At 32.1% G+C, this 17,562-nt stretch overlaps 1 protein-coding gene across 1 annotated transcript in view; it reads right to left on the bottom strand.

Moving 5' to 3' along the window:
• The window catches only part of LOC137919813 (zinc finger protein 541), a 225,385-nt gene that overhangs the window by 40,067 nt on the left and 167,756 nt on the right, over positions 1 to 17,562 (bottom strand). The window contains exon 4 of the mRNA XM_068763010.1: positions 16,481 to 16,626. Within this exon, the coding sequence (XP_068619111.1) occupies positions 16,481 to 16,626 (146 nt within the window). The remainder of the gene's footprint in view (positions 1 to 16,480; positions 16,627 to 17,562) is intronic.

Raw genomic sequence — 17,562 nt, forward strand, 5'->3', positions numbered from 1 at the left:
TGCCTTCATTTTTACAAAATATACTTATCCTATAGCTATTAATTTTACAAATTGATTAAATATTAATTATCAATAAAAAAAATTTTAACAAGATATCTTAGAATAAAGAAATGAAAGACTATCTGTTCTTATTTGGTTTAAATTGAAATAAATAAATGTTTATATATTTAAGAACGCTTAAGACTCGTCATAATTATCATAACCGATAGAAGACTACTACAAGGCATAGGCTTCCCTCAAAGATCACCACGATGACCAGCTTCCGGATCCGGCGACCTCGCGCGACCTCAAGTAAGAAGTAAGCAAACATTCATAGAAATAAGCTGTTCATTATTGTTACTAATAGCTGCTTTATGCTTATTATTAGAAACATTAAAGATTCTAGCAAAAGCCATAAATATGCGTAAATATCTATTGAATTTAACGGACGTGTTAAAACAAGTAATGTCTTCCTTGTTGCAGGACCGCAAAGCTATCTCATGGGCGGGACGATGTATTTGGGACAGAATATGGTTTTATTACTCATAAAGTTGAAAAGACGGGACGTATAAATGTTCTATTTAATCTGTTTTTGAAGTCGATCGTCAGGAAGTTAAATTTATAAGCCATCAAAAGTTTCAATGTTCGTTATTAGTTATAGGTTTACAGGATTTTGCTCCATATCATATGTTACATATAATTATAATTTTGTCTACCTGTGGTAGAAACTTATCGACTACGTTTTATGGATGGGCGGTTAAAAATCTGCACACTGAGAGTTTTGTTGATAGTGTGTAAAAAAATTAAAATAAGTGCTACTTTTTAATGTTTTATCTTTTTTATAAAAAAACGCAAGAACTCTGTTGGACAAATGTACAATGGATGATGATAAAACAGTATAATAAATATTGTAACTTATAAATAGGACGTTTTGTTGTTCCCTGGGAATAGTTTAAATACACTGGATCAGCAAATACTACCTAGTCAACTAAATAACGAGGGATGTATTCAGCGTGAATTTGTATGCTGTGGAAATCGGAGCGATAGTTTTAGCTCTGTCAAAGTGAAAATTAATCGATTTCTGTAACTGTTTTCTAAAGCAGCATTGGAAATTTAAAATATGGTAAAGTACAGATAGGTTTAATCGGTAAAGGTGAACGACAATGCATCACAAGGAGACCTGCTACAGGGAATATACTCAACTCCTATAACGCCACTGTCGAGGTGTTCGCACGGTTAAACTATAAAACGCTGAGAAGAGGTTTTATAATCATGGGTCAAAAACTTTAAATTATACTTTATTAATAATTATTTTTCCATGCATTTTTATGACAATTTACGTTTATTTATTAAGCTCATAAAAATATTTTTTAAGGTTTTCTTTTTATATTTAACGTGAAAGGTCCTATAAAAATGCATGGTTAAGTCTTTAAAAGAAGCTATCCTACGCATACGTGTGACCTAATTATAGAGTCATCACCTTAATTATAAAATATAAAGTCGTTTGCATCTAAATTTTAATATTATTTAATTTTGACTAAATTGATATTTTAATATTTTAAAAAATTTTAAGAATAAATTTCTACACTCGTTTACTTGTTTGAATGTTTTCCACTCAACAAATATTTAGTACAAGGCGTTGTCAAGGCCAGTACCACTGATGTATCAGGATCTGCCACCGATGTATCTTGTTTGTTGTTATTCTTAAGGAAATCTTACATTTTCTTCTTTTAAAGTTTGTTAAAACTACCATAAAGTTTTTGTTCAACCTTTGTATTACAGCATTGGCATTGTATACTGATGACTAAGGTCAGACGTCCGGCGAAACACACTCTACAACCAGCCACCAAGGCGTAACCATTTCCAACGTTCAAGTTACCGGCAGAAAATGTGGAGAATTGATGTGTCCTTTCCTATTTATTAAAAATTAATGATTTTTTATCTCATGAGGATGAAACACCATAATTCTACTTTTATTTGCACCATGGTAGACCATAATAAAAACTATACTGAGCGTCCTGTTGTTAAGTATAGCTCGTTTTGTTTGAAATGAAACAAATATTCGACGCAGGTGGGATTAGGTAAAAGGTGAAGTTTTTCTTCGGCAGAACATTTCTGCCTTTAAGCCCCGCACGGACTACGTTGATCCCGATGTGAAGGACGCACGCAGAATCGAATAGGAATAACGGGGTCGACTTCCACTGTTATGTTATTAAAAATTATTTGTTTTCAAATACTGTAGTTTCTGCTTGTAGCTCATGCAACATAATAGGTGGCAAAGAAGGTGGACTGAGGACATAGAGTAGCGGCAAGCCTTGATTTTTAATCTCGGCGATCATTGGCAGAGGCCTTGCAGTGGACCTCTATCGGCGGACAAGATAATAATGATGACGTTGAAAGAAATTAAAATTTTTTATATTTATACTTTATAAAAGAGTTTTTTTTTTTAAATTATCTTGTTAAAAACAGTGCATTTCAATTTTTTTACTATAAATTCGATTCAACTCATAATGATAGTTATTAAAAATTTCTTTAAAGTCCAATAACATTCAGAAACTTGGAAGTGAAATAATACATATTAGAATAAAGTAATTAAACAACATTTCTCTTGCGGTAACATACTGAAATAAACAGACAATTGTCAATTAAAAATAAAGATGACTAATGTGAATCTGAAACGAAAACAAAGATTTTGTCTTACTGTATATTTTGATACAATTGTGAAACCGATTATAATAAGATTTGAATTTAAATTCATGAGAGATTAGACGTCAGAAAACAATAAAACATTTTTATAGTTACTTAATGTCGACAGGTTCTGACGTTCTTGATAAATGAAATCGGTCAGGATAGAGTAACGTCGTGAATATAAATTCATTTCGCCGCCGGCAAGAAATGGCTGATGCCAGAGAACTATTGAAAGCAATTCAGTTCCCTCGAGGGCGTGGAGTTGATTTCAACTAAGCGTCCAGTACAACTGTCACGTCAAATACCTCACCCAATCGAGTTATTCCAATATGGTTAATTATAATTAATAAATAGTTTGTTGTTTTAAATATCAAAATTAATATTTGAGTACATAATTTTAAAAAAAATAGCCATTGCTTTGCTTTTCTAAAGTACACAAAACGACATATACGTATAGATGTAAAACGTGTTAACTGTGTCGTCACTTCAACCCGTACATGTTCATTGCAAGACATATGCAGTGTTGTATTATGGTACGCAGAGTATGCTGCTGTCTGTATTCTGGTAACTTGTTGTGGACAATTGAAATACTATATAATTAATGTACAAAGTTTTACTTAAGATTGTATTCTGGGAATCGAAACCGTGACAGTCCTCTTCCGCTGGGGTACCACTGCTCAGGTGCTAAATGTGTATAATTTCATAGTTCAAACCATTGTAATTTCTCTGAAATATCCTTATAAATTAACTTTAAAAGTGTATAAAACAGTAAATCATATAAAATCTTTTAAACTATTTTTAGTAACATTAAAAAAAGATCGGAAATAAATAATGCATAAAACAAAATCCTGGATTAAAGATTAGTTAGCTGTGGATTCTTCTCCGAGATCAAAGTTTTAGTTTCTTTTAAATTGGATTTTTCTCACAACGTACCCAAGTAATCACCATTAATTATTCTAGGTGTTTATTAATGTGAAAAAATATAGAGGCTGTTTTATTTCACAGTTATATTTCATTTCATGAAACATATTTATATTAATTTCTTAGGTAGTGTTACGCTATATGCAAATACGAATTGGCAAAATTATTTTTTTCATGTAGTAAGCCAAACCTAAATTATGACGTTACTTGCAAAAATAATAATCTATTGAACATATAAACACATGCATGTTATAAATAAATGTAAATTAACTATGACATCAATTATTAAACTTAGCAGTTAAATAAGTAAAATCTTACGTTACATATATTAGTTGCGATGAGAAAATTTACAATTCTTTGTTTCAAAAATTTACTGGTATAGAATTTACCGATTGTAGATTTTGTTTGTTTCGTTATATATTGATTTATAAAGAATTAACAAGGGATAGTAGAAATAGTAGAAGACGAACATGTTTTAGCACAGTTTGATTTCACGTCGTTCATTTCCTCGGCGGCGTAAGTGTTATTCCTCGCCGCTCTCATTGTTTAGATGTCTCAGCGGGTGAGAGCGTTGCGCCATTTGTCAAACGCACTCCAGCTTTTGTTCTTTCATTTCATAGATGTTATTCATTTCAAAAATAGAAAGCGGTTCATTCATCAAGGATTTCGCAATCTAGCTGCCGTTTTAGGACCGCGGAACGTTAAATATTTTTTTCGAAATAAATATTTGGCGTGTTTGTGAACTTGATAAAATACTGCATTAGATACATAAAGCGCAATACACAGGGTTATAATAATATAGTAAAAGTATTTTAATATAGGGTTATTTTAATTATAAAAATTTTTACAATAACATAAATATACATATAGTTTACTATATACCCTGGAGACTGTACTGCCAGAAGGTAATATAATAAATAAATTATTAAATAAATGAAATTCGTTATATTATAGATTGATCATTTTATATATGGTGATTAAAAATAGATGCAAATTACACCTTTAAATCAATAAGTATAAGACACTTTCTCAAAACCTATTATATTAGAGATTAAACAATAGCGTTGCTTTCATAGAAATGACATTTAAAGAATATTACTTACATTGTCAGATGATTTTGATTATAAAAGACCGAACATTTTAAATCACAACGAAATTTGCCCTTTTCCAAAAACAGTTACCGTTACCGGTAGCGGCAGCCGTTATTACTTAGTGCCGTTTATGTAGTATGTCTATAACTAAATTAAACATAGGACCGCTGTTAGTAAAGAAAGCCGTATAAAATGTGATAAAAGGTAAATGTAAGTAAAAAAGTAATGAGAGAACTGTAGTTTAATTACACTCATATTTAAGTATTATTAAAACTTTCCTCTTTGAAAAATAATTAACTTATACATTTTCATTTTGGATAACTTGACGCGCAATATTCTTGTTCAGATAATTTCACTTCTTTGTTACACATGTTTGCTAATTGCTTTTCATCTGTCTATTTAAGGGAAATGTGGTATGGAAATCACGGAGCGCCAGGCGTAGCAGAGGACTTCACACAAAAGTTGAATAGATGAATTTGTTAAGTTTGTCAGATGACGCATGACTAGGTGCAGGATTAACCGGTCCGGTATTGGAAATATGTGGTGGAGGCCTTTATGTAACAGTAGACGTGTTACGGCTGAAATTATGATCATGTTGAATAAGCACATACTTTAATAAAATAGAAGAGTGGTAAGAGATATTGGTAAATTACACGTAAAAACAATAATTAAGTAAACATTTCCAGCAATAATTCGTATTTATTTATCATTGTCATTGTTTTATCCGCAAGTTGTACGGCTGAAATGATAGTGATGATGATTGTAAAGGGAAGCTTCGTCTCTATCTTGATTCATTGCACAAGAAGCCTCTTTGCAGCCAATTTTTTCGTTTACATTGAAAATTATTGTCTTAGAGAGTATATACCCGTTGTGATTTAAGTCGATAATAATATATTAGCGATAAAAATTGTTTCATCGTGGATAGAATAAGGTTTAGCTGGAAATCTTCGTTGTTTGGCTTTGAGTGCGCGTTGCGTGCGTTCGACTGCCGAGCCAGGATCAGCGCCCGTGCCAGGCTTAGCGATAAAACGCCTCCCCGAAATAAAAGTTTGCCAAAAGAATCGTCTTTTATCACCGCCCTACCTTGGATTTGTTTTATCTCACCCTCATCAATCGAACAGGTATATTTTCCGAAAAACAATCGTTGTTTGTTTCTTTAGATTGTACAATGTTATTATATAACACTGACGTTCTGTGGGGATCATCGACTTTGGTTTAGTTGGAAAAATTTAATATTGAATTATAAATCTATGTCAATATGCTGATATATTAATGTAACTTGTTTGAAAGAGCACTATTGTATGTATAAATATACCGAAACAAAAAATAAAATAAAAAAAAATCCTGTTAAGATCCTCGGAAAACGCTGGATGTAAGCCGCTTCCTACTGATCTTATTGGAAATCCGTGTGTGTGAGCAAAATACTTATTTTAAGTACATACACACATAATTATAAGTAATGATTGACGAAAGAATCTGTAATTTTCTTAATGTGTTATAAATATAAACCCCTTGTATTTTCGTTAAATTATTGTGAAATTTAAAACAGATAGTTCGCTGTACAGCGATATGGTCGAAATACCGCGTAAAGAGGGCGCTAATATGGCTGTGAGTTTTAGGTTACACCGTTCATTGCAGGTATAGCTGCGGGCGGCCGCGTCGGATTACCGGGCGGGCTTGGCCGTCTGCCCGCGGCTTCGCCCCGTACAACCTTAATTCGAGCCCATGGTATAAGCATACAAATTAGTTTGCCTATTTTACTTCACATCTATATAAAAAGCTACAGGTAACAAATACTATATACGTGTAATGTAAATATAAAAAGTTAGAATAAGGACAAGAGCACGTGAACCACAAAACACAAAACTGTAACATCCGCTTTTTTAATTAAAAAAAAAACATAACTGTGAAATGTATACCCTATAAAAAGTGACAATAGCGATATCACCCAGATAATTGTAAGGTTAAGTAGCAATAAGTAAGTAAGATAAAAATATTGTAACAGAGCCGACGGAGGGGAGTTTTAGCCGGTAACAGTCTGGCACTGCCTGGGCCTTCCATTTCCAGGCGTCCTGTATAGGATCTCCCCCCATTGTCTTAAAATTGTAATTAGAAAAAAAATAGGCTCTGACAATGTTAGAGGTATCTTTGTTCATAAGATTTTGAAAAAAAAATACTATGCGCGGTTATAGTTGTAAAAGATAAAGGTAAAGCATATTTATGTCTCAATTTATGTGTTGCATAAAAATCAATAGTGTTAGAAGTAATAAATAACGCAATCAAAATACATGTATTATAGTAAATTTCGATTGCTACATATTAAATTAATCATTGTTGATCTGTCCCTGCGCACCTTTTACAGCCTGAAGAAATCGATTTGCGGCGTTTCAAAAGAAAAAAATATATGCAAACATGTTTTAGTGTCATCATTTTTTTCACTATGGTTGGAAATAGGTGTAAAAACTTTTAAACTTTATGCAGAAAAGTAAGCTTTATAAAGTAAGCCTCATATCGCTATTTAAAGTAAAACAACCTTATTATTCTACAAACTTCTCTAATCGCAGTATAGATCTGGAGTACAGTATTAATTCTATATTCCTGTGACTATATAAAACGATAAACATCATCTTTAATATTTCATATGACTTCGATTGCTGGCTGCATGACCTCTCTATTTTATTATCCTCATTTTTAAATTAACAGCGCCTTCTACGTTAAAGATGCACTTTGTATTCACATATTATTAATAAACTTCTGAACGTATTCACAGGAATCAGATATATTGTATTGCTCTTAGTATTATTGACAAATCGAAAATGACTTTTATCTTGTAATTGACTTCTTTACCTCAGCGAGGCAAGTACAGATCGATAAAAACATCATTATCATTTTTTCAGCTGTAGGACATCCACTGCGCAAATGTTTGACAATTAACCTTTTCGGTGTCTTACGAAAGAAACATATTTTCGATTGTATTAGTGAACGTACGAACTATAAAACGATACCGAGTTTTCAGATATGTCCTAAAAGTATTATAGTTAATATTAAGAATAAATATTTATCTATTGAATACATTAAAAGATTTCGTCATTAATTAACCTAAACATAACCTAAGTACGTAAATGTGGATGTTCATCATCATGTGTGTCATCATTTCATCCGTAAGACGTCCACCGCCGGACACAGGCCTCCGCCAGGAATTGCAACATGCATCCAGCTTCTTCCAACGGCCTTAATAAAGTCGTCTGTTCACCTTGTGGGAGCACGTTCTGCGCTGGTCTCTGGTCTCCACTATAGAACGTCAAGAACATCTTCTTGCTATATGATAATTATTGCTATGTTTAATACTCTTCAAACATTAACTAGCGCAAAATATGTAAATTCGATTTTAAAAACTTTTAAAAGTATTAAATGAGAAAACGTAATAAACTTTTAATAGTTTTTCTTCAGAAAGTTTTACGAAATTGCTGCTGTTAAATGAAGTTATCTAGCATGACGTAATAGTGAAGTTTCTTAAAACAATTTATGTATATGTAGGGGTTTGTCGTGTGTTGGAAGAAGGAGCTTATCGCGGGCTGGCAGGCGCCCAAGTGCTGGGGCGGCTCAGTACTGGCTTTGCAACGGACCGCGGCTCAACTGCCTTTAACTTAAACCTTCTGTATACATATGTAAACATGGGTAACCTTACTTAACATGATAGCTAGTGGTTTTAATTTCAAAGTATGTGGACAGTTTCAACGTATCTAATCCCAGCGGTTTTGAATCTATTGATTCTAAATTGACTATAGGTTCAATGCTACAATTTAACTGAATATAAAATATAATTTTATAAACAAAAATTCGGAAAAAAAGAAGTGAACGTTTAACATCCTTTATTCTAATAAGGAGGGATTATACAGTGCTCTTTAGATTTAAGGTTACCGGAAATTTGAAGTTTATTAACTAGGCTATATTTTAACAACATTATGTAAAAGAAAATGTATTCTTTATATATTACTACTCCAAATATCGCTTCCTAATTTTGCACTGACAGACATTATACCAAAATCGTTGCTATCTTTTAAAAAACCTCGTTGTTTTTAAAAACTAATGAACAAAAAGCTGCCATTTTATGTATGTTTTTAAATTAAAATTTAAACTTATTTCTTTGCAAATTTCTTTCTTACTCTGAAGAACCAAAAAACAAAGATATTGGTGATACTAAAGGTTCCCATAAGGTAGACAGACGACCTTATCAAAGTTGTAGTTAGACGCTTGACGAGGGTTGTCCAAGAACGAAGACAGGAAGTCCTACGGCCGAAATGATGAAAAAGGACATGTCCTTAAAACCATGGTTTTACTCACCTATCCCTGGGCTATTCTTCTAGGCTGTTAATTTATTTAAACATTTATGTAAATAGGGAACGTATTAAAAAATTAATATAGTTTTCTTCTAGTTCTTTATAATATCAAAAGTACGACCAACAGTCGTAAGCTGCAATCTCTAACTGCGAGTTCTTTGCAATTAAAAAAAAATTTTAAATATAAAATATAACATTGTTTTCTAAAAAAAAATATAAATAAAAATCCGTCATAACTTGTCTCAATTAACTGAAGTGTAAGCATAAAATAGTATTGGATTTTATCTCTCAAATTATTTGATATTCGGGTTCAAATTTATGGATCGTAAAACATAGGATTGTATAAAACCCGAAAGTTGTTAAATTGTTTCATGAATGTTTTTATCGGTTGGAATTTTTACCTGTCAGCCCATACTCAATATATATTTTAGTCTTATAATTCACCAACACATAGGTGTGGACCATTATTTTACAAGATGTGGAAGATTAACATTTATGTTTTTGGTAAACGGTATTTAGCAGATATGTTACTAAGTTATATATATGTATATATATATATACATACATATAAATTTATATATGTGTGTATATATATACGTGGAGTGGAAATCACCGAAGCAATAACGGGTTGCCAAATGACCTTATTAAGGTCATCTCAAAACGTTTGACGCAGACCGCTTTCTATTATTCGTATAGTTAATCTATGGACGAAGCCAGCCCAGCTGTGAACAGCCTACAGCTGAAATGATAATGACAACATCTAATTAAAGAAGTTAAATTTAAATTCATAAACACGGTTAAAAGCATATTAATGCTTTAAAATGTGTTAGCGTTAGGAAACATAACATACCAATTTAAAATTTATCTCATTTTTAATAGTATCGCAATTTGAACATCAGATCTATCATTAGGTCTGAGATGGATAAGCGAGAAAGGCGGAGATGTCTCTCATTACAGTAAGCTGTAACGTACCGACGTACAATTGAAGGAAAACAACTGAGCCGTTCCGTGGATCTTTGTAATTGCTTGATTAATTATTAGCAGGATAGCGAGATGGGGTTAAAACGAGACGAGGGTCGCCTGAAGATCCACACCGAGCGACATCAATAAGCTTTAATTGGTAAGGGCCATCAAGGCCATTATCCAGACGTCCCAATTAGTAATATCAGTTCGAATCTCGTTTCCCCCTCCACCCTAGACACAGTTTCGGGTGAAGAGATTAAATTGTGACATCCGGACAGATACGAAAACCGGTAATGACGTTATACTTTAGTTTTATAATCCATTGAAATTTTAATAATGCTTGAAGTACATACAGGATGTTTTTCATAGGTGAAAAATCTTTAAAGTGGTAAATGTATAATTTATTTACTGCGTAATTATTTATAGTATAACCTTACTAAAAAATGTAAGTTTGAAAAGTTACAAATAACATAATGGTTATAAATGTAAAAAAAAACCTGTAAAAAATTCTGACTTCTATATATTAAAAATCTTGTTGGCTGTCTTTGCAGTTGTATACGAATAGCAAAAATAAATTATCGTAATATACATTAGAGTCTACAATCTGGAATATTAATATTATTATTATTATAAATGAGCTATTAATTTAGTCTTTACACATACTTCCAATCATCAGGTATAGTAACCTTTACAGTCATTTCGTTTTTGGATGTACCCTAATTTTCGAAAGTTTTAAGTCCATAATTTATTCCGTCATTTGGAAGCACGCTCGAGCCCATATGCCTCCAAAAAGAAGTCTTGTATATGTTCTATTTCCAGGTAACTGTAATAAATTTCTTAGTTTTTAATTTTTTATGTTTCAAATTAATATTTTAAATCCAATTGTTAATGTAATATTTTAATTACTTTAAATTTACGGCTTATAACAGAACTGTTCATGGTAGATATAGTATATGAAAATTGGATCTATGTGCATAAGAATACCAAAAAATTTAGGAAAAATAAAATCATTAAAAAAGAAAGCTTATACTAATAAATATCAGTAGAATAGAAATACTTATGTATGGTTAGCAAAAAATATAAAAATACGCTTATTGTATCTTTCTCTAGGCTTCATGAATTTAGTAACTGTTTTGTACGCAACTGTATACTGTATCACTACCAGGTAAAGTCTGAATTGTTATGTTACAAATTTAAGAAGTTCGTCAAACAAAACCTTGTAGATAAAATCTTATATGTGAAAGCTTGTTAAGCGATAATAATGCTTGGAAATTTGGAATTGTTCTATTACTCTACGAGGAATATTGTAAAAGTGAGCGCGAAAAAAATCCTCTGAGTTTTTGTGGATTCTTCTCAGATCAGGGAGCGTTTGGATGCTTCGTAACTTTAAATTAATATCGTTATAGGGGAGATCTTAATTGGATTCTAGATTTTAACAAGTTGGGCTCTTCTGGCATTCTCTTCGTGACGTACATAAGTCACTGTAAACAGTTATATGTGAATAATATGATAAAATGCAAATGTTTTTTTACTATTTGCCTTTCTATATGACATTTAAAATATGTTTTAAATTATTCTACTAATTTTTATGTGGACGATTTATAAAGCAACTAGATCAACTATAATATCTTAATACAATATAAAATATCAATTTACAAATGAAATAATTATCTTATATGATTTGTAGGTGTCTTGAATCCTTTTGAAGAATATTTTTCCTTTGTTTAGGTATATTTGTCTAGAAATCATTCGTTTCCTTTCAACGTACAAAGTGAACGGAGAGAGGTGTACCTTCCCCCGAAGCGCGGTCGATCCTCCTTTGTAACACGAAAACGTTACTTTTCCACCTACCGAATATCCAGTTACGTAAAGTTTGTATAAGAGCGGTTTGTCATGGTTTTGAATAATGGGAAGTGACGTCACACCCTTCCGTTTCGCCAAGCTCCCCCTGCCTCCCCACTTTGTTGATATTGCGCTGACCTACAAACACAGTTTGTCGGTTCTCTCTCGTCTGCGGCAGCCCTTCATTTTCAGTCTGACCAAATTCAAGTATATTAGTTGGACAGACATTTAAGATTTACCTAACTTGTATTACTTACAGTTATGTATTACACTAAATCAAAATAAATATTTATATTACATTGGATATTTTTATATTTGTGTTCTTTCACTATCGAATTTTTTGCCAGTTTATGTTCTATATAGTTAATATTCCGAACCTGGCAGTAGTCTAAGTGTTGTCTACAGTTTATGTTTTTAACATATTTAAATTCACGTTACATACATTTTTTGACTATCGAATGTAGCACAGGCCATTAGGAAGAAAGAATATTTTTATCACTGTTTACAGTTATGTTTGAAATATGTCGATGTGGTTAAGGCTCATGATTTATTTTTTTATTTTATCACCTTAAGCACAAGGCTAACTTAATGCCGAAAGCATTCTTTGCCAGTTAATTGTTACCATCAGTCGGGCACACAAACATACGTTCAGATTTATACCCTTTATCAATAGAGTATTCATAAACCATCTGGCTTGATGTATAACTCAATGTTAACGTTAGGAAGAATGTATAGTACATGCTTCTAGTATAATCTTCTAAAAGCATACAAAACCCCGGTTAGGTAAACGGATGTCGTGCACTCAGGGTTCTACAGATCAATGTTGATGATCCCTTTGCCATTTCGCGTTTTCCGCCGACAACGCATTTCGCATAAATCCGGTTCTACAAAACCAATTCCATATTATTTCGCTCGTATACAAAGTAATTTTCCATGTAAAATACTTTTATTTACAAACATATTTTATTAATGGTATATATTATCGCGTGTAAATTAAATAAGTGATTAAACATAAAAACAAAATGTAGTATATATAAATTCATATTTATTATGAGCATAGGTAGCTCTCTGCGGTAGAGGTCTGAGAGTTGCCATTGTAGATCGCGGGTTCGATTCCCGAGATAAAAAATTTTACAATTCGGACTTTGCGCATCAATTATATAAGATTGCCACTAATCACAAACAGGCTTCTAGAGGATGGGCAGCAGCATCATCTGCGTAGCTTTATACCACACTGCGATCGCTAACCCGCCTGTCAGGCGAGGCGATTATAAAATATTTCCCCATGGGAGTCTATGGGCTGAAACGGCGACATATTTATCTTTCTTATATTTATTTAAACGAATTGAAAGTTATGGATGGATAAATATTTTTTTGATTCACTTATAACTTAAGTGTGAATTTTGGTAGAAATGGAATTCATATTATGTCTTTATGTATAGGATGTAAAAGCTTTAAAGGGGTAAATGAATCGCTCATTTGCTATCAATTAATGTATGGAACACCCGATCAAAAATACAGTTTCAGATATAATTTATTAGGTAATGATAATATAGGTAATGATATATATAGTAAGACACGGTATTTTCAAAATTCGGATTACTACATGTTAAAAGTAATTATTTTTTAAAATCTGTCTCTGCAAACATTACACTGCCGGAAGGTAATGGCCTGTCGCATTCCAAATATAATTTTCAGATTAATAACTTTATACGAGTACACGAGAACATTGGAAATGTGAAATGAGCTATACATCCGTATAAAGCTTTTACATCTATAACCTGTTTCCCTGTAAATTTAAATTTATGAACAGAATGGAGTCTAAAATCAGCAAAGCAATCATGTATTCGTGTGAACTTATCGTTTGCCATATATACGTAGATATATATAATAAATTTACATGTAGAATCGAATTCCCATATCGATAAAATTTCAAGCGGCAATAATAACATATTGTTCACTGAACTAGAAAAATACCCCTACCTTACAATAAAGGGTTTCACCGATATGAAATTTCGTATGAGTAAATGGACGTAGTTTTTGTGTGTGAGATAAATTTCCGTCGGTGTGCTCGAGTGTTTATGACGTAAGAATATTAGTGGCTGTAAGGTCTACTCGTATGTGTGCGTGAACAATCGGATATAAGGGTATATGTGGGTGTTTGCGTGCGTGAGGACTTTGTAGAGTGTAAGACAAATAGATTCAATAGTTTCAGACATTCGGTCTCCATGGGAGCGTAAACTGAACGGGTCAGTAAAAGGCCTTGTCATTTTATGTTATTTTCACGAAAGCTCGGGTTAGCCCACATATAGCTCAAGTTTACCCGTTAATTCTTTAAGACATTAATCATTTCGGAGCGAAATTTAACTCAGAATTATTTTGCTTTGGTGGCTTTGTTCTGGTAAACGTTGAAGGAACCCAGAAAACGTAAAAAAATATTATAGTCAATTTGCTCTTTTAAATGTGCAGTATGCGATTAGTCATTAGTTATTTAAAATATTGGATGTGACTGAATAAAATATTATTAGTGTCGTTCGTTCAATTTTAATTCATATTTTCAGTTAGTCAAAAGTTCATTTGGAGAAAAAAAAGGATAAAATTGTTGCAAATTATTAAGCAAATATAACAATAATCATTGCAGTTAATGGTATAATGACATGATTAAAAAAAACCTTCGGTATGCGAAAAAAAATTGTTTGTAAATAGTTATCTTTTCTTATTTTAAATCAATGAACATAGTGATTAGTCTGAAACGCGTTTTATTTGTTTATTTCTTCTGATAAATTGCGGCAGATGTTTAACTTATGACAGTAAGTATGTGCAGTGCTAAGAGTGAAGGGGCATGTATTTTTATAAAAACAACAGTCCAATAAGTTACGACGACTTATAAAATATTTACATAAATATTTTTCATGTGAAATACATTCAAGGCTTTCAAGAGAAAACTAATTATTATAGTTTTAGATATGGAAAGTTGGAGTGGTAGTGAGCAGGCGACTTAGCGCACTGGAGCTTTAAGTTTCTTAAGAGGACCACTGACCAACAACCGCATCGAAGGACATACAACCTTTTCAAAGTTTTCGGATAACGCTCGACGTAGGTCTCTTTAACTTTATCCTATTGAAAATCTATGGTGGACTCCTTTGTACAACAGTGGACATCCCAAGGCTAAAAGATGATGACGACGACGACAACGACGATGATGATGATGATGTTGATGACGACGACGATGATGGGAATAATAACCAAAATATACTAATAAATATGTATAATGTGAGTAGTCGTTTATCTATTTATAACAAAATCTAAATATTAATCTAATTTGCGCCCTTCAATTTCATGTTGTTATTATAACAAATTGATATAAATGTGATAAATATTTTAGAACAGATATATACAGTTTAATTCGATTGAATATACCTACAAGGTAAACATGTTTTGGTAAATAAATTACATACAGTAAAATATTTTCTTTTCATTTCATAAAGTTATATTTTAAATAGGTGAGTAAATCTATGTATAATGTTACATTTCTGAACTCAACCATTGTTCATAAAGGTATTAAAATTAATATTGTTTAAAGTACGTATTGGTTAGCGGTTTGATTTTTGACTTCCAATGAACGATCTTTATTCATCCGCTAGCGGGATTCCCGGTGACCTTGTATAGAAGCCTTACCTGGTATTAATTAATCTACGGTTTACATGTGCAAATTAATTAAGGATTATGCAGATAGTGTCATGTTGTCTAAATTAGAACAAATGTTAACATGAGTCTCAATCTTTCTTTTAAACATTTTAATAATGTAATAACATAACTAGAAAACAATACTTTAAAAAAAAAACAAATTATTAATAAGTATATTTTACATTACTTTTTACAGAGCTAGGTTTTGTGCACTTATTACGTAGTTTGCTAATTTAGACATTGCTGTTAGGTTAAAGAGAAAATATCTATATAAATAAATTAAAAAGTATTAAAGAAGTTTTGCATTAAAAGGTAAATCCCAGTCCCGAGAAGTTTTAATACATCAAATCATAAATGAAATTTTTTTGTCGATAAAAATTACAATATCCATATTATAAGAACAACTTTGAAACAATAATTATTAACAAATATTGTTATTTACATAAAAAGATAGGAGATCAATATATATAAATATATAGAAGAGATTTCCTATGAACTGATTCATCACGATATCTTTGGAACCATAACACTTGAAACATAGTACTTATGTTGCTATCGCTATGTAGAGGTCAGGTTTTACGGTCCGGATTTTACGAACCTCTACCCGCAAGAGGGGCTGAGGGAACGTTCACTAAAAAAATCCGTTTCAGCATTTATGTCTTATAGGTTTTTTTGGCCAAAATGTTTTTTTCATGCTAAATATTACCGAGTTTGGATTTTATGAAATGACAGTAAGAGAACGAAGTGTGGGCCAAGCGAAGCGAGCGGGGGACAGCTAGATAAAGGAAGTTTGAATGAAAAAAATATTGAGAATCACATGTATTAGAAGCTGTATGTATGACTCGGCTTTTTTCAAGTTTGTATTCTCACTCTATTACTTCAGTTCTCGGTGATGGTGAATTAAAATAAATCTAAAACTTAACGTTATTCTTTCTTGAGCATATTTGTTAGTATTAGTGTTGGCTATACCTGGCACTGTTGTGGACCCTGACGGTTGGGTGAAGCCGGCTTCGGACGCACTTTTCTCACTGAGATGGGCCGCGCATCGAGCCCCGTCACAGCCACCGAAACAGTCGCAATACCACCAAGCATTCCAGTTGATGACGTTGTACAGTCTGCAAAACAATTATTACATTATACCGACTATTCATTTCATATTAATTTTTTATTAAATATGCAACGATGTGGATAAGAAAGTAAGGTGTTTGGGTCGAAAAGTACTCGAGTGGCGATCACGAGGCAGTAGTCGCGCGGAGAGCTCCCTATAGGTGGAATGACGACATAGTCAAGGTGGCCAGAAGTCGCTGGATAGTGATAATTGTGCCAATCTTTGGGGGATGCTTTTGCCTTACTTTAAATGTAGAGACTGACATTATGGTGGTGTATAAAATTATTAATGTTAACAAATGCGATGAAGGACTGCTAACTTTGAAAAAGGTTTCTGCCACATTAAAATATATTTATATTATTTTCGCCTCGTTCATTTGTCAATTTGTTCGTTTAACAAGAACAATGAAAATATTTTTAATCAAAAGCTAATTACGTTTCGTGCCCGACAATGGAGAAGTAAAGCAAAGTGAAAAATATTTTTAGATTTGTTTTTAATTAAATTTCAACCTGGCAAAGAATAAACTAGTACACAGAATTGCAATTATTTTAAAAGCGAATGCCTCGCAGGACAACTGTGATTGTGATTTTTTTAAAAAAAAACTGTGTGCGCCTTTTGATTAAAACGTTTAAGTAATAGTTTTTTTATTTGCAATAAAATGTGATTTTGCAAAATGTTATGGTTTGTTTGTTTTAAAAAAATGTTTATTGAACTTAAAATACAAACGTCTTTACAAAATAGATACGAGTTGATTATAGTAGGTAGCATTCTACTGCAATAATTGTTCAGCCTATATACGTGAAAGTACTTAACCTGAATAGTGTATAAAAATAATACATAAAGAATTCTATATTAAAGACCTTTCCTTAAAAAAATTTGTAAATAACATTTTAACGACGTACATTTATTTAACTCCAAATAGTGCGGAGTCCATATGTCATTG

The sequence above is a fragment of the Battus philenor genome, unplaced genomic scaffold (assembly GCF_028537555.1).
Source record: "Battus philenor isolate CCGP_79_NKW_IND1 unplaced genomic scaffold, ilBatPhil1.0.hap1 SCAF_17, whole genome shotgun sequence".
In the NCBI taxonomy this organism is placed as follows: domain Eukaryota; kingdom Metazoa; phylum Arthropoda; class Insecta; order Lepidoptera; family Papilionidae; genus Battus; species Battus philenor.